General features: G+C 38.4%; 1 protein-coding gene across 2 annotated transcripts in view; it reads left to right on the top strand.

The window, feature by feature from the left end:
• Positions 1-2383: 2383 nt before the first annotated feature.
• Positions 2384-21618, top strand: part of lztfl1 (leucine zipper transcription factor-like 1) — a 42735-nt gene continuing 23500 nt past the window's right edge. The window contains exons 1-6 of one of the 2 annotated variants that reach the window (XM_058376611.1): positions 2384-2610; positions 3136-3260; positions 3493-3687; positions 9044-9101; positions 14083-14154; positions 14303-14368. In XM_058376611.1, the coding sequence (XP_058232594.1) occupies positions 2608-2610; positions 3136-3260; positions 3493-3687; positions 9044-9101; positions 14083-14154; positions 14303-14368 (519 nt within the window). In that variant the 5' untranslated portion in view covers positions 2384-2607. The remainder of the gene's footprint in view (positions 2611-3135; positions 3261-3492; positions 3688-9043; positions 9102-14082; positions 14155-14302; positions 14369-21618) is intronic. The other variant, XM_058376612.1, reaches the window with a different exon arrangement.

Genomic DNA, 21618 nt, shown 5'->3' with positions numbered 1-21618 from the left:
TCATTCTTCCATGTCCTTCACATTGTCCTGTTACATCCAACTATTTAGTGAAAATGGGCCTTCATGAGCATGGGGTGTTGCCTAGGGTTGAAAAGATGATTGCTAGCTATCTTTCCCATTCTTCAGCAGCACGGAGAAAAAATGCATTGCCTTCTAAGCCATGTAGGATGGCATGTGCCCTCATAGATGGATGCCCTCCTCATGGGCTAGTATGTGGTCCTTGATGACTACCCTGGTCATAAAATGTGTAGAGATGAAGGCTGTTTTTCTGGCTCTGAAACACTCTTGTATATTTCGGGGCTGAGGCTCCATCTCTATGCCTTTTCCCTGATACCTCTGCTCCTAGAAGTCATAGCCAGTGTGCACTAAGACCAATTCTGCCTGTTGATGGAATGGCTACACTTGCTATGCCTGGTTCGGGCCTTTAGGGCCTAAATCCGACACTCTAGCATATGGTGTAAGTCCAATACACTTTTTGTTAGCCACAATAGAGGCAACCTGGTCACCAAGCAGTGCCTTGCACACTAAGAAACAGAGACCATTGCCCAGGCCTCTGGAGCGAATAGTATGACTTCACCCCAGATATCAGGACTCACTCCACTCCACACAATCCAGTGTGCTTGCTAGAGTCGTACCCCCACACAATGTTTTTGCTCCAGCAGACTGGTCCTCTTTGCACACATTAATATGGTTTCATAGCCTAGACCTGGAGTCTCAGGTCCTGTGGGTTGATCTCTGTTCCCAACAGCAATCTGTGCCAATTCACATGGCCCTGCGGGACAAACATCTACCCTCATGTGCAGCATTGGTATTGATGTTCCCATAATGTGTGTAACCTGATTCCCTGAGAGGGGAAGAGAGTTTGAGCATCCGAAAGCACCATCCTTTAGACAATTAGAAGCTGGAGGTATATGATGTAGAAACCCTTTTATGGTCTTGCTGAGGCACGCTGCTACGTCCCCTGACCTTCTTCAGCCAACAGATTGGCATGTGTTCCCACAAAGCTTTAGACATCACTTCTGTGTTCCCATAGCATCATGCGATGACTCAGCATCTTGTTCTCTTTTTAGAGAATTGGGTTACACATGTAACCTGGACACATTTTCATGTTCGGCATAAGGACAATTAATGTAGTCAACCTCCTTAGTCCCTGTGGAAGAAGGGGCATGGTAGAGAGCCAGTTTCTGTATGGAGAGCAGAGCTGAGGGGAACACATGTAGCCGTGTTTGTATGTACCTTTAAATAGTAATGCTGAAACTTGAAAATAAAAATAAAGCACACTGTAGAGTTTCCATAGCCTGCCTCCACTTTGTCCAAAACCCTCTCCTTTGTTCAAAACCCTCTGAATCACAACAGTCCTATTTAGCCACATGTAAACTACCATCTTTTTCTAAACACATAAGAATCACTAGTGGGATACTACTAGTGTATTTTATGTCATAGAATAAAAAGTGAGCTTGTGTTAACCACATACCTGATCTCAGACATTTAACCACAAATGACTATTGTATGATGAACCGGAAGTGCAAGATGCTAATTTCTGGGTCTTAGGGCTTTTTATTATTATTATTATTATTATTATTATTATTATTATTATTATTATTATTATTATTATCATTATTTTAATCATTATTTTAATCATTAATACTACTACTACTACTACTACTACTACTACTAATAATAATAATAATATTATTATATTGCCAGAATAACAATTTATTTTCAGGGTAAAGAATATAATTTTACATCCTTACATAGTTTATATTAAGTAAACAAATTGAAGTGGCACAGTACCTCACAGTCCCAAGTTTTTTTAAATGTTTGTTTTATATTATTTTAATATTAAGAGTACACTATATCCAATTTAAAATGTTTATATAATTCCTTAACAGGGTTAAGGACACCCCTGTCTTATTAAAGATATCTTTATTATGCCATATAAAATTTCAATGTGATGAATAGTTGTGTTTGAAGACTAATTGCCAAGTCAGCAGTGATTGTTTATGGAAGTTAGACAGTTTAACCAGGTTTTTTAACAGAAAACATTTGGAGAAAAAATGGATGCCACCTAAAGAATTAAGTATAAAATTGGGGCAAATGTTTCTTACGCCTTGTCTTTATTGATATATTAAATTATCAATTTTACTTTAAAATTAATGTAGAGGTGTGTAAAATTTAAAACCTCAAAGGTCCCTATATCCTTTATCAATACTTATAATATCTCTTCACTAATAGTATTTTTTCTTTCCGCGTTTAGTGCGATTCCTGCAGTATTACGAACCGGAAAGACTCAAAGCGAGTCATACCATTGGCCCTTTATCACTTCTTCGCGTATTTCTTCAATGCTCTCTACTACCACTTTTGCTTCAGTGTTCCCTGCCGTCTGTCAGGTAGTAGCGCAGTGACGCTATTCCGTTGCCAGGAGCAACTTAAATAGGCTGGGGGAGAAAGGCAAGACAAATAACGTAGCTAATTCGCGTTTACTAATATACCAGACAAAAACTAGAATTCACGGTTCAGTGCCTGATTGTTCCCCATGTTGGCACACTAGTTCGCACTCTGACGTCTGTATTTTCCTGCTTAGAGTCGCATTTACATCTTGGTGCCATGGTAAGTAGCTAGCTTAGACCTGTTAGGCTAGTGAGCTTACTAATTACATTACTGCACTCCTATTTATCAAGGCTTTATAGTTAGCTCAGAGTCACGAAAAATGTAACCAATAGCACCAGTAAACATATAAATAGAGTTTTGGTAACTGCATGGAAACGACGAATTAGCTGGTACGATCGTTTGCAGGCTAATAGAATAAACTGGTATATGTCCGTAGCTACTCCAGCAAACTGTGAATCCTGATATCTAGTGAACTAACAAACATTATATTGTGTGGGGCTTCCGTTTTAGTACTTATACCTTGGACTGTTTATGGATTGTTTATAAATGTCATAATATGTTTCCCATGTTTGTAAGTAGGCCGTTAATAGCATAGTAATTAGGAATAGTTAATTTCTCGTGTACAGAGAGTTTTAGGACACCTCATAGATGGTAGGAGTGCCTAATAAACTGGGTGCTGAGTGCAAGTATTTTGGGTGTATTCTTCATTATTACAAACAAGTGTTTCTGTTATCAACATTGCAGGCTGATTTTGGGTTCAGCGAACATCACCAGAACGAGGTCATAAACTATATGCGCTTTGCTCGCTCCAAGAGGCTACTGCGACTCAAGACTATTGACTCGTGCTTTCAGGAACTCAAAGACAGCAGGTGAGAGGCCACATTTCGCTTCATAGACTAGGTTTTTAATCTCCATTTCACTACCATATAATATATATATACCTTATCTTCTTTATCTGTTTCATTCAGTCTCACTTTAATTTTCTTTTTACTTCACTTACTCACTTCCTACATGTCGCCCTCTCACACCACCTCTCGTATCCTCTCTCATTAGTTTAAACAGCAATGATATCAATAATAATGTCACTCCCCCTTCCTCTAGACTTGTTGAGGAGACATTTACAGTGGATGAGGTGTCAGATATGCTGGATGGGCTGCAGGTGGTGGTGCATGGAGAGGTGGAGATGGAGCTCATCAACACCGCCCACACCAATGTCTTGCTCCTTCGTCAGCTCTTTTCCCAAGCTGAGAAGTTCTACCTGAAATTGCAGACTGATATCTCAGAGCTGGAGAGCAGGTACTACTTTTTAATGTCATTGATACTAAATACTCATTCTGCCCTCTGCAAACCTAAATACTGTGAATCATAAAAACGTCTTCAGTTAGTAGCAATAATAATAATAATATTTATTGTTATTGTTGTTATTGTTTTCTAAATAGCAATACTGTTTTTTACACAAAAAGATTAGAATAGCTCTTTATGAGTATTAAAGTACCAAGTACAATCACAGCAAAAATATAGTCACTATTGTTTTAACTGAGAACTTGAGATTAGAAGCCTAGTTCTTAGTGTAGCTTTACTGAAACCTTTACTAGGTTTGACTGGGTCTTGGAGCTATGCCTTACAAAGAAAACCACTTCCTTCCTCACTCAACAGTTAAGGGACACATATAATAATGTAAATGCAGAAGAAACTATATGGTTTAGGAGGGTGGCTAATATTTATTTATTGTGCTCTTACATTTGCTTAACAGTGCTTTAGGCTCTGTTATTATTCAGAAGAATATACATGGCAAGATTCACACACCGTGCGAAAAAGGATAGTAAACATGTAGTGTACCTTTAAAGCTTTACTCAAGGCCCACAGGCCAAATACAAGCCACAGTCATGTGCAATCTGCAAAAAAAATATATTCTGAAACAGCCTGTAGTATCCAGCAATTTTACTCTATTTAGAATTCACAGCAGAGCTACAGAGGTTGGCCAATGAAACTGAAACAACTGGTTTTAGACCATAATAATTACTATCGTGGTCCTTTTATGGCCAATACAGCATTATTTTGACTTTGACATTTTGACAGATACAAATCCTGCAGTGGCCAGAAGGATTTTATTTGCAGAACAGTCAAATGGAAATGGAAAGCCAAGGCACATATTCAGACAATGCCTTGTTGCTTTATAAGAAATGCATTGGGACACCACTGTATCATTTGTAATTTGAATTTTGTGTATTGTCACAAAACCTAGTGCTATGTGTTAATAGAATGATGAAAAATATGCACAAAATCATAGGTATAATATATATTTGTGTACCTAGGGCAGTGTTTTTAACACCACTGTCTTTACAGAACAGACTGCAGTATCTTTTTGGCTAAATATGTAGAATATACTTAAAACGTATTTTGGTATTTTACTTCTTACAAATGATTAAACTTAGCTGTTAAAAACTGTTAAACATCAAGCAGCTTCGCCATGGTGCCATGAAGGACACTATGTGGTCAAAAGTACTGGAGCACAGTAATGTTATTTGCTGTACACTGAAGACTTTTGGTTTGCAATCAAGAGATGAAAATGAGATAATGGATTAGAATTTCATCTTTCATTTCCTGACCTTTACATCTGATGTAACATACTTTTGGCCATATATAAAAATAAAATACAGTAAGCCTAAACTCTATATGAGTATTTTAGTGCTTACAAATATTTTAATCAATCAGTCAACTGCAGATCCTTGTAAAGTGCACAAACAAAAGTAAATATAAAATAATGCTATGTAAGAGTCTAAAGTCTTAGGACCATACTTGTCACTATGGCTTGCTTAAACACACAGGCAGGGAAAGCACCCTTCACTTAAGGCTCTATGTGTGCTCTGCTGTCATTTCAAACCCTGTTAATTTTGTTGTTAATCTCATCTATCTTAGGTTTTCAACTAATTTTGAAAGGAAGTTTATTATATTTAGTAATTGGATTGACACAATTTTCAAATTTTTGCTTCTGTACACCATCACAATGGATTTTAAATTAAACAATCAAGATTGTATTGTAGACTTTCAGCTTTAATCCGAGAAATCCTAATCTTTATTTAGGACTATTTACTACATTTCAGACTAAATTACTAAATATTTACTAAATATTTTAATATTTAAATATTTATGGGACATAAATTCAGGGAAGGGACAGTGCAGAGACATTGATTAGATAGCAAAACTCTTCAAGGCTTCAGCAGGGATTATTTATAAGAAAAATGTAGTATTCAGTGTTATCTATTGATAAACAAAATACATCAACAGAAACAGACATGGTGGTTTATGCTTTTACTGATGGGTTGACGAATTCATTGCAAAGTGTCTGGGCTTCACGCATGTTTATCAGAACAGAACAGAACAGAACAGAAAGAATGTCCAGGCCAAATCAAAGGATATTATGGTCCTAGTCGAGGTCATAGATGAGCTCATAAACAAATGGTATTACACAGTCAGCTCAGGTTAAAGCATGCCTTGATGGATTCAGAATTTATAATTGCCCCCTTAGGTCCCAACTGGACCTGTGCATACTCTTAACAAGCATCAACGACTCTCTCTCACTGCTCACTGGGCCATCCTATAGCCCCAACCTCATACATCAACCACTATTTAAGGCTGTGCATGCCAAAGGTCAGAGGGTGGTCCTGTCCAGCAAGAAGAAGACCTATTTTATTGTGTTGAGTGGAACTGATATGTAAATGTTTTCAATTAGGACACCTATGGATCGCCTTACACAAGTATAAATACATTGAAAGATTGAAAGATACAAGGTAAGAACAGAAGGGCTGAAAACAATATTCACAATAATTGGTACAATGGAATGCAAAAGCCAATAACCCCAACCACCTCAAAGAGAAAAGAACCACACATACCATAAGTCATCTGCCGGTGATGGAGAGTAGAGCTTCTCTCATATGTTGAATGATATTGGTGATGTTATCAGGAATAAAGAAACAGCATGAGCTGTTAAGCATCTTACAGACACCTCCCCACTATAGATAATATTATCCTATTTTGAAGTACTACATTTCTTATAGCTTCTAATTCACTGTTGACTAATTTCAGCGCTTGTTCGGAATTGTTAGCTAAGGATTAAAGCATATAAGTCAAGCCATTTATTTTGTTAAGAGTGGCTATGTTACCTCCTCCTCCAATGTCTTGGAACATGCCTCCTATTATAGCGACAAGACACACAGTACTCAGTACTCAGAGTTGGGATTTTGCCAAGGGTTACGTGTGTGTACACTGGGGACAACAAAGGCTGGATAGCAACACTTCCAATTCCAATGACGATGTATATCAGTATAGGCCTTATTACCGCATACCCAAAAAACAGTATTGGTTCAGGTCAAAAATCTTAAAGGACATTCATTATGTACTGTGACCGACGGCATCAGTAGATGGAGGAGAACCCTTATCATTAATAAAATAGAAAGAACAGACAAGTTCCAATTTTTCTGTGCCCCTATTATGGCAATATGATTTTTTTTTCTTTCTTTCTTTTTTTTTTTTTTTGAAAAAACAACCTTTTGTCCAATTTTCACCATTTTTGGCTCAGGTCCAAAGCCACACAAAAGTTACCAGATAGATTTTTAAAATAATCATAATAACAGTCAAAATAATTTGACATTAATTCACAGAATTGGAAGTGAGGTCGTAATGAAAATGAACAGTATGGCATACATGCTGGGCATACATGGGCCTATAGTGTGTGCACAGCATCTAAAGTCCCATAAGAATGTAAAAAGCACAAAAAAGCCAGCCCTCTTTTTATGGATAGTACAAGCACTACAAACATTTCAGTCAGTTCCTATGTTAATCAGCATGCATGCAACTGAAGTCTAATACTATATCAGACATGTTGGTCCCACGTTAACCATGTCTTAATAAATTCATGCTTTTCACAAAGGTGAAATATTATTCCAACAATTGACCAATAGATGGCAGTCATAAACCACAAATGACTCACCATAATGCCTCTTTGCTTATTGTTGCAAATTACCTATGAAGAGACAAAAAAAATCTGATTATTCAAAAATCATGTACAGTTCTCATTAAATGTCAGTGGGTGCAATGAATGCAAAAGAAATAATGTCTCTCCTAAACCTACTGCTATGACCTTTACACAAACCATTTAAAAGGTATAGTGTAAATTACCTTAAACATTGGGTCAATCTGCATAGATCACCAATCAATATATTAATTGATTATCCTCTCTTCTGAAGAATAGAGATTTTATATCATAACATGAGTCTCACCATAATGAGTTTATTTACTGAATAGTGCATCAGCTTCTGATGTGTGCAGGACACACCTGCCCACTCACTCACTCTTTTTTCAAACCTGCTGGTAACAAGTATTTTTTAAGGAGAAACATTATTTCTTTTGCATACCTTAGGTATGTCATAAACAATAAATGTACACTTTATATACGTCACATACTCTGTATATTGTGACCTTAATTTAATCTGTATAGCACTGTCTGGAAAATAATTGTGTAGTGATGTTATTTATATCTATACTTTTGACGGTCACAAACAGCTTGCCACCAGTTTCCTTGTCTGTACAAAACAGACTTTGCCAATAGACCTGATTCTGACTCAAATTCAAATTCCTGTTCATGGTTCACAGTGTAGTCTTATACCAGCGTGCTCTTTCACTGTTGCAGCCCATTCACCTCAAGGTTTCATATTTTAAAAAAGTTTAGTTGCTTTTCTGCTTACCATGGTTGTAAAGAGTGATTGAGTTACCATATCCTTCCTGCCAGTTTGAACCAATCTGGTGATTTGGCCTCTCTCAACCAGGCCCATCCCAAACCTACAACCATACCATTGTCACAGAGATCATACTTTTTCTTTATTCTGTTGCATCATTAATTGAAGCTTGTAATGTGTATTTGCATGAAATTATGCATTGTATTGCTGCCACATGACTGGCTGATTGGATAACTGAATAAATAAGCAGGCATTCAAGTGTTCCTATTAAAATAAACAGTAAATGTACACTGATCAGCAATAAAAGTAAAACCATTGACTGGTTAAGAGAATAGCATTGATCTCGAGTGGTGGGATATATTAGGCAGCAAGTGAACAGTCATTTCTCAAAGTTTGGTTTGTTAGAAACAGTTATATAATCTAAATGACTGACAAGGGCCAGATTGTAATGACTAGAGCATTTCCCAAAGACAAGATCCTGGGGGGAGAACTCCTGGGGAGTTCCTGGGGTGCAGTGGTTAATATATCCACAGAAAAGCTACTATAGCACCAAATTGCTTGAAAAACACTCCAAAATCTTGTGGAAATCTTGCCTAGAAGAGCGTAAGCTGATGTAGCTACAAAGGGTTGAACAACTTTATAATTAATGTCTATGTATTTACAATGCAGTGTTTTAATGGCCAGGTGCCCAATACATTTGTCCATATAGTGTAGATAAAAAATGAATTACTGTATATGTAGGTAATGCATTACAGATTTCATCTGCTTTTAATATCACAAAGGTTGTAGTTAGTTGTAGCCCTATATGGAATGTGCAAGTAATGTTTTAAAGTCAAATCCCCTTATTTAAACTCACAGCTTTTATTTCTATTTTGACCCACCTGTAATCATCACTCTTTTTTTTTAATCTCCCACAGAGAATTACTGGAACAAGTAGCAGCATTTGAAAAGACTGATTTTAAATCCATCATCAAGGTTGGTGGTTTTGAGTCTACAATATCAAATAACTCTCTCAGGCAGGTTAACATGAGGCCTGTGACTCCTGCCATCTTCACACGGATCATGCAGCACTATTAGATGTTGGAATCGTTCAGAGAGCCCATTTTGTGCTGTAAAGATACATTTTGCTTTCAGTGATATTTGCAATACTATGACATTTTTAATTTTTTTTTTAAGTTCAAATTTTCAAATCGGTGTATGTCGCATATACACTGATCAGCCATTACATTATGACATATAGGTAAAGTGAATAACACTGATTATATCCTCATCATTGGCACCTGTTAGTGGGTGGGATATATTAGGCAAGTGAACATTTCCTCAAAGTTGATGTGTTCGAAGCAGAAAAAATGGGCAAGTGTAAGGATTTGAGTGAGTTTGACAAGGGCCAAATTGATGGCTAGACGACTGGATCAGAGCATCTCTAAAACTGCAGCTCTTGTGGGGTGTGTCTGGTCTGCAGTGGTCAGTATCTATCAAAAGTGGTTGAAGGACGGAACAGTGGTGAACCAGTGACAGGGTCATGGGTGGCTAAGGCTCATTGATGCAGGTGGGTAGCAAAGGCTGGCCCATGTGGTCTGCTCCAACAGGCTGTTGCTCAAATTGCTGAAAAAAGTAATGCTAGTTCTGATGGTGTCAGAATGCACAGTGCATTGCAGTTTGTTGCGTAAGGGGCTGCATAGCCACATAACCAGTCAGTGTCAAGATTCAAGAGGCTTTATTGTCATTTCAACCTATAGCTCAACATATAGCTGACGCCGTACATAGTGAAATGAAACAACATTTCTCCAGGACCTGGTGCTACATAAACATACAACATAAAGATCAAATATGAAAAGAACAACACAGAGCTAGGACCAAGTTTTTGTCCTAGCCACATAAAGTGCAAAGTGTGCAACTAGGTGCAAACAGTGCAAGACAATACAGTGCAAAAACAGTAGGTACAAAAAGACAGCACAAAAATAAGACACTTGAAAAAGAACGAAAAAGAACACATGTAATGAAATGTAAAAAATGAAATGGAGTAAAAAGAAATGATGTACAGAGTAGCAGCAGTTGAGGTAGTGCAAATAGAAATAGACATAAACATAAATATGAACATAGCAGTGTAATAATAACAGGGCTTGAGGTAGTGCAATAAGTAGTGAAAAATATAAGTTATGTGTGTGTGTCCACACAGGTGAAAGAGAGTGTGTGTGTGTGTGTGTGTGTGTGTATGTATGTAAGGCCCTGTCCACACGAACGCGGGTGTTTTTAAAACCGCAGCTTTTTTTATGCGGTTAGGCCATTCTTCCACATGCAAACACAACATCAGGTCACTGAAACCGAACATTTTTGAAAATTCTTGCCAGGGTGAAGTCTTTTAAAAACTCCGATTGCAGCATTATCGTGTAGACAGCGAATGAGAGAGACAGAGAGTTTTGTACAGTTCAGTTCTCTTGTCTTGTACAGTTCTGGGTGTATGTGCGTGTGTGTGAGAGAGAGAGTTTTTGTACAATTCAGTCCTGGGTGTTGAGAAGCCTGATGGCTTGAGGAAAGAAACTGTTACACAGTCTGGTTATGAGGGCAAGAATGCTCCGGTACCTCTTTCCAGATGGCAGGAGGGTGAAGAGTGTGTGTGAGGGGTGTGTGGGATCATCCACAATGCTGTTTGCTTTGCAGATGCAGCATGCAGTGTAAATGTCCGTGATAGAGGGGAGAGAGATTCTGATGATCTTTTCAGCTGTCCTCACTATCCGCTGTAGGGTCCATGTGTCCATGCTGACGCCTGCAGCACCAACAATGGGCACGTGAGCATCAGCACTGGACCACGGATCACTGGAAGAAGGTGGCCTGGTCTGACAAATCACGTTTTCTTTTATGTCACGTGGATGGCCACGTGTGTGCGTTGCTTATCAGGGGAACACATGGCACCAGGATACACTATGGGAAGAAGGCAAGTTGGCGGAGAAAGTGTCATGCTTTGGGCAATGTTCTGCTGGGAAACTTGGGTCCTGCCATGCATGTGGATGTTACTTTGACATGTACCACCTACCTAAGAGTATCTTTCGAATCGAGTATCTGTGGGATGTGCTAAACAAACAAATCTGATCTATGGAGGCCCCACCTGGCAACTTACAGGACTTAAAGTATCGACTGCTATTATTTTGGTGCCAGATAGCACAGCACACCTTCAGGGATCTAGTGAAGTCCATGCCTCGACGGGTCAGGGCTGTTTTGGCAGCAATAGGGGGACCAACATAATATTAAGCAGGTTGTCATAAAGTTATGGCTGGCTTTTTATAATCATGCACAGTACGAATGTTTTTCCATCAGAGAGAGTTAAACAAGAGGTAAATAAATTGCACAGTCAGTGCAGTTATGAGGTAGAGCTGTAAGGACAGACTTAGTAAAAAAAATTTACACAAATAAAAATGAAAAGGTAAAATGTGAACAAGATGGGTAAAATTATTCAAAGGAGTTATATTCAAGTATAGGTACAGAATAGGCTTTGTGCAAATTGGCTGAGTGCAATAATGAGTAAAATGTGCATATCATGATAATCTAGTCTTTGGTTGTTTGTTTGTGTGTGTGCGTGTGTGTGAGTGAGATGAGAACCAAATTTGTTGTTAACTGGTTAGTGCCCAAATGGCCTGCGTAAAGAGGCTCCTCCTCATTCTGTCTGTGTTCGCCTTTAGGGAGCGGAAGTGCTTCCTTTACTGCAACTGAGGGAAGAGACTAATGTTTGGATAGCTGTGGTCCTTTTCGTCCTTAGCCCAACACCTCTTGCTGTAGATGGACTACAGGTCGGGGAGCTCAGTGTGAATGATGCATTCAGCTTATTGCACCACTCTCTGTATAGCCCATCTGTCCTGCATGGTGCTGTTCCCAAACAAGGTTTTAAAGTTTCCTGTGATGATGCCTATCTATGGTGCAGGTGTAGAAGTTCCTAAGCACCTTTGAGGGCAATCTAAAGTTCTTCAAATGTCTGAAATGCTATAAATGCTGCTGGGCCTTCCTTACCACGGGGTTGTTACAGGTCTGGTGAGATGTGGACACCAAGGTACTGGAAGCTGTCCATGCTCTCCACTGGTGTCCTGTTCAGGATGAGGGGCTGGTAGTTCCTCTTCTGCTTTGTCCTAAAGTCTACTATCAACTCCTTTGTTTTGTAGATGCTCAGGAGGAAATTGTTCTTTGGACAAATCTCCAGGTGAACTCCTCTAGGTAGACTGTCTCATCATTGTCAGGCCTTTCAAAGCACGTCATCACGCATGAGGTCAGGGCTACAGGGCAGTAGTCATTGAGGCAGGTTGGGGTTTCTTTGGGACTTGGGGATTACTGACTCTTTCAGGGAGAGGCTGAATATGTCAGTGAACACAGGTACTAGTTGTTCAGTGCAGGCTTTGATGACCCGACCTAGAATGTCATCTGGTCCTGCCGCCTTACCGGTGTTCACATTCCTAAGGGCTTTTCTCACATCGTGGTCCAAAATGATCCGAGCTTGCACCGGCATCACTGTTAGCATTGCTAGCACTGTTGCACAGTCAGCTGCAGCCTTGAAGTGAGCGTAAAAGGTGTTCAGCTCGTCCATTAGAGAGGTGTCTGTGCTCATTATTTTGGTGTTTGGTGTTTTATAGTCCATTAATGTCCTTAGTCTCTGCCATAGTCTCCTAGAATCACTCTGTTGGAACTGTGACTCTAGTTTCTTCTTATAGCCCTGCTTTGCATCCTTCACCACACTGTGCATGTTGTATGGTGCAGCTTTGTAGTTATCCATCTTTCCAGAAGTCAGCCCCACATTGTAGCCAGCCCCACATTGTAGCCAGCTGTGTGAGAACTCAGAGCATCGTGGATCTTTTTTTCCACCCAGTGCTTTTGATTGTGGCTTTTGGGACAGTATCCTCCACCAGTTTCCCAATAAATCCTAAACATGCAGAAGTCATCAGAGCTGTTCTAGAACATGTCTCAGTCTGCGTCAACAAGACTGTCCTGCAGAGATGCCATTAATTGGTCTATCCAGCACACAACCGCCCTCTAAACCAGAGCTTTCTGTTTCAGCTATTGTTTATATTTCTGCATGAGGAAGATGGCATGGACCAATTTCCCAAATGGTAGACACGACTTCTCCTTGTGGTCGTACATAAACGGTGTAACGGTGTAAACGGTGTCTTGGTGAAGCAGAGGATATTGCAGGTCGGAATGTCCCTCTGGAAATTGACCCTGGCCCTGAGATCCTCCAGCTTGTTCTCTAGAGAGTGGACACTGGCTAGCAAGATGCTAAGCAGGGGGGGCACGGTGTGCATGAGCCCTTAGTTTGCTTTTGATGCCGACTTGTGTCTCTGGGGTCATTGCTTGTGGTTGCATCCTTTGTTCCTCCTCAGGATCTCACTCAGCCAACATGGATCCATTGTTAAAAACAACGGACGGTGAGTGAATTCTAAATCAATAGATATGAGTGTATCTCTCGTATCTAATTGTAGCTGTGCTGAAGAAATTAGTACTCTGCTTTAAGAAAATTAAAGGATAAAGGTAAAAATGGGAACTGGTGGTCAGAGTAGTCATGAAGGTAGCTGGTCTCAGCAGAGCCATCTTGATCTCAACATTCACAATTCCACCATGAATGAAATGTGGTGATGGAATGACCATATTATGATGGGTTAGATCATATACTTTTGTATCAGTACTTTAGGATTATATAACATATAATAACTGAATTATTGTCACCAAGCGAGTGACGGTTTGGAGTTTGATTGAGTATACTAATGACATATCATGAGGTGCACAGAATATTTCATATGAACACTACTATTATCCCAGTTCTAAGCAAGACCATTAGTAGAGTTTGCATCTAGATACACTAGGCACATAATAAACGATTCATACTATGAAGATCTGAATACATATTATAAAGATCTAAAACAATTGTGTGTACATTAAGGTTTGTCCACAGGGTTCAACTAGGGTGTTTTTTTTAAAGGTAAATCAAGAATCAAGCAAACCCAAATTAGCCCCACTGAATGAGGGAGGAGTGTCAGAACTACTCAACAAGGTAAATTGATTTTCCTCATCTTAATACACAAACAATGTTATATTCTATTTTAGCACATTATCATTAAGTTGCTTCTGATACTGTATGCTGCTAAAAGTCATGTATTTGATTGTCTGTGTTGGTTATGGTTCCTGATTTTGCTTACCAGGAAATTTCCAGATTACAAGAGGAGAATGATAAACTGAGAGCTAGACTCAGAACATTGGAAAGCCAGGTAAGGCGATTGAAGTGAGCCTTTCTGAATTTTAATTTTAGGGTCTGTAGCCCAAGTCTCATGCATGGGGGAAAAATATTTATCCAGATTTTTTCTATTTATTTGTTATCTGTAATTGTTTCAAATCTTTAAAGTTTAATGTAATTGTAGAGCTAAAATAAAATTTTCCAAATGAAAATTTAATTTATGAAAGGAAAATAATTTTACAATTATTATTTCCAATTATTTCCAATATTTAATAGGTCTGCATTAAATGGTAATTCCCCATTTAGTTCATTAATCAACCAATTAACCAAATGTAATTGATTAATGGGTTCAATTAGACACACCCAGGCATTATTACAGTCAGCCTTGTTGCATCTAAATATCACTTAGATAAAGCCTTTTGGCCTGCAACATGAAGTAGGCTAAAAAGTCTCACCATGCAGCGAGCATTCCCAGAATTGGCCAGCCTAGTTATTGGCATTCTCCATATGCGTGTATGCCCTAGATGCAGCATGATGCACTGGGAAATGTTCTGCTGAAATATCATGGTGCCTAGAATTCATTTGGACATTACTTTGACATGTCCACTGACCTAAACATTGTTGCAGACCAAGAACATCCCTTCATGACAACAGTATTATTATTAGCAGTGGCAATAACCTAGTTACAAAAGTGTGCTTACTCTTTTATGATTGCGGGTGTGGCTATGTTCACATTCAGTCTCATGTTCAAAAGTAAATTATCATACCGATGTCATCAGTGAAATCAATCTGATTAACCTCAAATAAAGATCACTTACTGTATTACTGCAGGATTTTCTTAACATCTTGGTTTTGTCTGACTGCTGTACCCATGGTCCACAAAGAATTTACAGCATTCAAGGTTTCTCACTTTATGAAAGTTATTAAGATAAATGTATGAAAATATTTTCAGACCATCAGATGTAACGCAAAACCATAAAGGCCTTCTAAATTTTGAAAGGACAAAACAAAAAGGCTGCCAAGAGACTTAAAGCAACAATAAAGGAACTGTAGTAATATTTGACATGGAATGATTATTTTGTGGAAACCAAAAAATATGTGGGGTGACCTGAAGTGGACTTTGCACAATAGTTGACCTTACATTTTTTTGGGATGTAGAATGTTTTTCAAGAAAGAGTGGGAAAATAGAGCCAAGTTGAGATGTGCCACATTGATGGACTCAACCAGTGTGACATAGGACAGTGTGTTGGCTCAGATAGCCCACTGGTAGTGGTTTGCAAGTTCTTAAATTGAGCGAGGTTTTCCCTTGCCGCGCCTGCACGAATACCCTGGCAGCTGGATTGTCTTAAGTTTTTGTGTCTGGGGAATCTTTCTTTGTTTCTGTAAGAGAATTATGCATATTGAGAACTAACGTGAATTTTCATATTACAATCACTGTTGATGTTTATGCATATAATGTAGGTGATGGCTTATATTTTTTGTAGAAGACTGATGTGCTTGCCCTATACCAATCTTTTAAACAGTATGTTCCAAATGGGTGGAGCTGAGTTGTGTTAAGTGGCATGCAAGTGTAGTGCTGTTTGGAGTTTGTTATTGTGATCCTTAGAGTCAATGCTTATGTAATATATATTTGCCTTTTTTGGGGAAGATTAATGTGCTGATACTTACCTGCTACATACTTTATAAATGATATGATAAGTGGGCAGAGCCTCAGTTTTATAAACATTGGTCTTGCTTACAATTCAAGTGTTAAGGATGCAGAAGATAGGGATAGGTGGAGAGAGATGATTCGCTGTGGCGACCCCTGAAGGGAAAAGCCGAAAGAAAAAGAAGAAGGTCTTGCTTATAACTGGAAAACAGAATAACTGGAACTGGCAATGCTGTGGAAAATAGTGTTTTTTATGTTCTCTTTGATGGTATTAAACATCTTGAATGTTGCAGATCCCTAATTTCACGTCTTGCACACCAGAAAATGTAAAGCAGAAGCAGTTCCCATTTATGTTGGCCATCCATGAACACAGATACACTTACATACTGTTCTACATGATCTTTCTGTCAGAGTCATAGTTGTCATAGTTGGACTGCTGCAGAGAAGCAGTGCCAGGAACCAGTACATTCTGTCACTATACAACCTGGAACCCTCAAGCCTTCCCTATATAAGTGACCACCAATGCCATAGTAATCAGTGAATTTTTTTAGTGTTTTCCGGTGCCAGCACTCCAGATGAGATCATCTACATAAACTAAAGCACCAATTTCACATTCAATCTCATGAAGCTACTCCACTTAGCATCAAGAACATATTTTGGGTTTTCAAGTTGGTCTATGGCTGGTTTGTCCAAAGCCTATTGGACCTGTCAAAGAACAGCTGTGAGGCACTAATATCATCTGCTGTGAGACATTGTCCAGTATGTTCTTCATATGAGAGACCATCTGGAGATTTCCTGAAAACAGGCCCATGTGAATGTCTATAGAGTTTAGAGGGACCAGAAGCTGTAGAATGACCATTGTGCCAGACAGAAGGTGCTGCTGTTGCTGCCATCATCTACGAGTAAATTGTTGGCGAAGTGGTTATGACACTACACCATCTTTAGAACAACAGGACCAGTCACATATGAGGTGCACCCCCAAGACAAAGGAAAGGAGAGCCATATCTATCATGTCAACCACATCAAGAAGTGGCAAGAGCGGACACCTGAGTGAAAGTCCTTGATCTTGGGCAAAGGTGAAATTTCTAAACTATTTGAAAGAACTGGGAGAGCCAGAACATCTGCAAGGGTAACTGGCAGGTTCCAGAGGAGAAAAAGTCCAAAAAATACACTGCATTCAGGACACCTCTAGGTCTTTTCTTGTTCAATTCAATTCATTTTATTTGTATAGAGATTTTAACAATGGATATTGTCTCAAAACAGCTTTACAGAAATATAAACATTTAGAATAAAAATTACAAGGTTAAAATTAAATTTAAATTCATCTCTAGCTAGCAAGCCTGAGTTTTTTAAGGAAAAACTCTGAGAAGATATGAGGTAGAAAACTTGAAAGGAACAAGACTCAAAAGTGGAACTCTTCCTCATCTGGGTGACACCAGAGAGTTTAGTTCAGTTTAGGTTATTTATATAGCACAATACAACAATAATTGTTGACCATTGTGTTGTACAAAAATTATAAGATCAAAATGATGAACACCAATTATGAACACCAATCAAGGCAGGAAATAGTACATACAGAGAAAAAAAACAAGCTCAGAATGATTCAGATGTTAAAAGCCTTTTCTAAAACATGAGTTTTAATTTTTAGTTTAAACAGAGATGTATGGATTATCCTAATAGATAAAGGAAGGCTGATCCACAGTTTGTGGCCAAATATCAAAAGCCCGGTCTCTCCCTTTCTTTTAAGCCTTGATCTGGGATCCTTTAACAGTTTCTTATTTGATGACTGTAAACATCTAGCAGATATGTTAACAGTCACAAGTTCAGATAAATAAGAATGTGCCAGACCGTTTAAGACCTTAAAAACGTAGAGTAAAATCTTAAATTCTACTCTAAAATGAACCAGCAACCACCGCAGAGATAGTAAGATGGGGGTGATGTGCTCAAGTTTACGTGTGTCAGTAAGGAGTCTAGCAGCTGCATTTTGGACTAATTGCAAGCAGTTCATATAGGAATGACCAATAGCTATATAGAATCAATTGCAATAGTCTAGACAAGAAGATATAAATTAATTAATTACTAGGGGTTAAAAAACTTTCAACTTTGGCCAGCAGTCTAAGCTGAAAAAACATCATTTGACAACTGCATTTACCTCCTTGTCAAATAAGAGGGCAGAGTCACAGACAATACCTAGGTTTTTAACAGATGGTTTTACATAAGCAGCTAAGCTGCCTAACAATTGATTTAAGCTATGTGCTTTGGAGGATAAACATCCATTTATATAAACAGAAAAGGTTCTATTGTTCAAATAAGATTTGAACCAGTTCAGTGCATGACCTTTGATACCAACACAGTATTCAAGACGAAAAATAAGAATGTCATGATCGACCGTATCAAAGGCCGCACTCAAATCCAACAGCAGAAGTATTACTGAGTTCAAATAAAATATCATTTGACACTCTTAAGAGAGCAGATTCTGTACTATGAAATTTCCTAAACCCAGACTGAAAAGATTCAAAAACTCCATTTGACTCTGAAACTACCTTCTCAAAGATTTTAGAGATAAAAGGTAGATTAGAGATTTACCTAAAATGTGAGAGAACTGTCTCTTAATTATTATTATTAACTCTTATTTATTATTGCCAAAATACAGGGCCCAACATCAAAAACCTGAATAAGTTGGCGCACTGGAATAATGTCAGTTACAGATGTGGTTATTTTTAACTTCATAACCAGTTCATAAAAAGAGTCTATCGAGATTTCAAAAGCATTAAAAGATGAAGTACAAACCACCAAAAAGGAGGGATCTTAGTTTATAGGGACAATAAGCTGTATAATGTCATGTATTTTGTTTGTAAAGTACCTTAAAAACATTTGCAGGCAATAACTGGTCATCAAAATGCAGATCAATAGAAGGGTTTATAACAGAGTTAATCATGGAGAATAAAATCTTAGGTCTTTGATAATTTCTAGCTATGATGTCACAGAAATATTTTGATTTAGCCTCCTTCACAGCTCTTTGATGATTAGTTAATAAAGTATGTAGAATCTCTAATGACACATGCAACTTATCTTTTTTCCATTTACGTTCTGCATGCCGACATACTTGTCCCAGAGCCCATGTATCAGTATTTACCCATGGCTCTGCCTTAAGTTTAGACTGCTTACTCCAAAATGGAGCAATAGAGTCTTAACCTTTAGTATAAATAGAATTAAATAAAGTAAGCTGCTGTTCAGCATCTAAATTATTTAAGGGACAGTCAAGAAAAACCAGCTTACATGCCTCATCAAAATGGGAACCAAATCCTCACTAAAGGTAGAGCCAAACATATGTGACCAAATAATAGGCTTTTTGGTTTTAACAACCTGATCTAAAATAGGTGAACAGGTGAACATCACAGGGTTATGATCCGAAAAACTTAAATCACTGATTTCATGATCATGAATAGTGATACCATGTAACAAGACAAGGTCCAGATTATGACCGAGTGAGTGTGTAGGCCCTGTAACCATTTGGACAAAGTCAAAGGAGTCAATAAGACTTTTAAACTCTTTAGCAAGCGGATTTGTATCGCAGCATACATGAATTTTAAAATCACCAACAATCAAACGTTTGTCGAATTTAGAAACAATTCCACCTAAAAAATCAGCAAACTCTCATATAAAGTCTTTATTTTTGGAGAATGGTGTACAACAGCAATCGCTAAGTTTCACATGAAATAACAGTACCTCAAAGCTGGAGAAAGTCTCAGATTGAACAGTCCAACAAGTGAAGCAGCTTTTAAAAACACAAGCTAAGCCGCCACCCTTCCTAGGTGATCTTGGGCAATTTAAAAATGTACAGTTTGAAGGTACAAGTTCAGAGAAAGGACTCACATCCTCAGCTGTCAATCAAGTCTCAGTTTGTTGTAAAAAAAAAATCATGTAAAATGAATGTCTTATTCACCAACGATCTAGCATTAATCAGAGCCATCTTAACTTGCATTGACTCACTAATCGACTGAGGTGTGTGATTTAAAGTATGAAGATTCCTGAGATTAATTCCACCTTGATGAAAATGAACCAGGGACCACCAAGACCTCGGAGAGTTTAAGAACATTCTGAACCACAGACCGAACACATTGCTGAAGAGACTCCAGTAGTCGCTGCGAGACCAGGTGACCACCGACAGGCTCAAAATCTGGGAAAGCCAGGAAAGGAGATCGCATAGACAGACACGTTAAATGTAATTTTATCTTAAATGCAATTCCTCCCTGCTTTCCTCTCCATCTGCGGCGTTTCCTCTAGGAAAAATCCCGCGGTGTACGACGCAAGCAGGTGGGAATGGATGCCAATACAGGGGGAGGTGGACGATTAAAGGTGTGATTATAATGTCCTTTCTACAACTGTGTATAGTCAGGTGAAGTTGTATAAGCAGGAGCTTTTGAGTAACTTATAAATCTGCATAATTTTTAAGTTCACTATAAATTTAACACTAATTTCTTAAAATAGATACTCTATAATCAAAAAGCTTACTTTTGGCTGCATGTGGTCCTACCAGCACTTCTGACTTAGCATCCACCATCTAATGTCCTTTACACATTTTACACACTTGTCATTAAGCTGATGTCTCTTATCTGGCTTTACTGAAACATATAAATGTGTGTCATCAGTGGAACAATGGAAGCTAATATTATGTTTACGAATAATAATTGTACGAAGAGGTAGCACATATAAGGAGAAAATCAGTAGGCCTGAAACAACCTTGTGGAACACCGAACATAGCCTTTGTATGCATAGTGAAGTCACCATTTACATCTAACAAACTGATAACGACCAGTCAATTAATACCTGAGTCAGAAGAGGGCTGTTCCCTTAAGTCCACCAACATTTCCTAGCCTATCAAGTACAATAGTACGATGACACACTCCTGATCAGAGGCCAGTAATAGGTCTTTTACCACTTTAATCAGTGCTGTCTCTGTGCTATGATGAGGCCTTAATCCTTACTGATAGGTATGAGCATAACTGCTGTGCCACAACCTTTTTTAGGATCTTGGATATTAAGGGGAGGGTTGATATTGGTGGATATTTGGACAGCTGACAGGGGTTGAGGTCAGGGGTTTTTATAACCATTCATTTTATAGATTTAGGTATATAGTCGGTACTAAGGGAAGAATTATAATGTTGTTATCTACTGTATTAGCCATCAAATTGTCTGGGTTTAATCTGAATTTTTTGCCTGACACTCTTAATTTTGTCGTTGAAATAATTCATGATGTTGCTGCTGCAGATTTCTGGCATATGGTTTTGCGCAGTGGTTTTATTCATTATTATTTATTATATGTAAGTGTGCTACAGTATTAAATAAAAACTTAGGAATATTTTTGTTATCTGCAGCTAGGTTGGAGACTTATGTTGATCTAGCAACATTAAGATATTTCCTGTAGCTCAGGAGGCTTTCCTTCCATGCTAATTGAAATACTAACTCTTGTTCACAACTATGCCACTGGATAGCATGGGGTACCAGTGACCATCCAGTGGACACTGGTCAAGAGCAACACATACTTTACCTCAGCTGCAAGCTAAGAGACCTGTTGTAACACAGGCTCAGAATCTTCACATTGCCACAGGGGAATTAAAGGCAAAAACTCTCCC

The sequence above is a fragment of the Hemibagrus wyckioides genome, linkage group LG23 (genome assembly GCF_019097595.1).
Source record: "Hemibagrus wyckioides isolate EC202008001 linkage group LG23, SWU_Hwy_1.0, whole genome shotgun sequence".
NCBI lineage: Eukaryota > Metazoa > Chordata > Actinopteri > Siluriformes > Bagridae > Hemibagrus > Hemibagrus wyckioides.
Note: the sequence above shows the minus strand (reverse complement) of the source record. Positions and strands in the feature narration are given on the sequence as shown.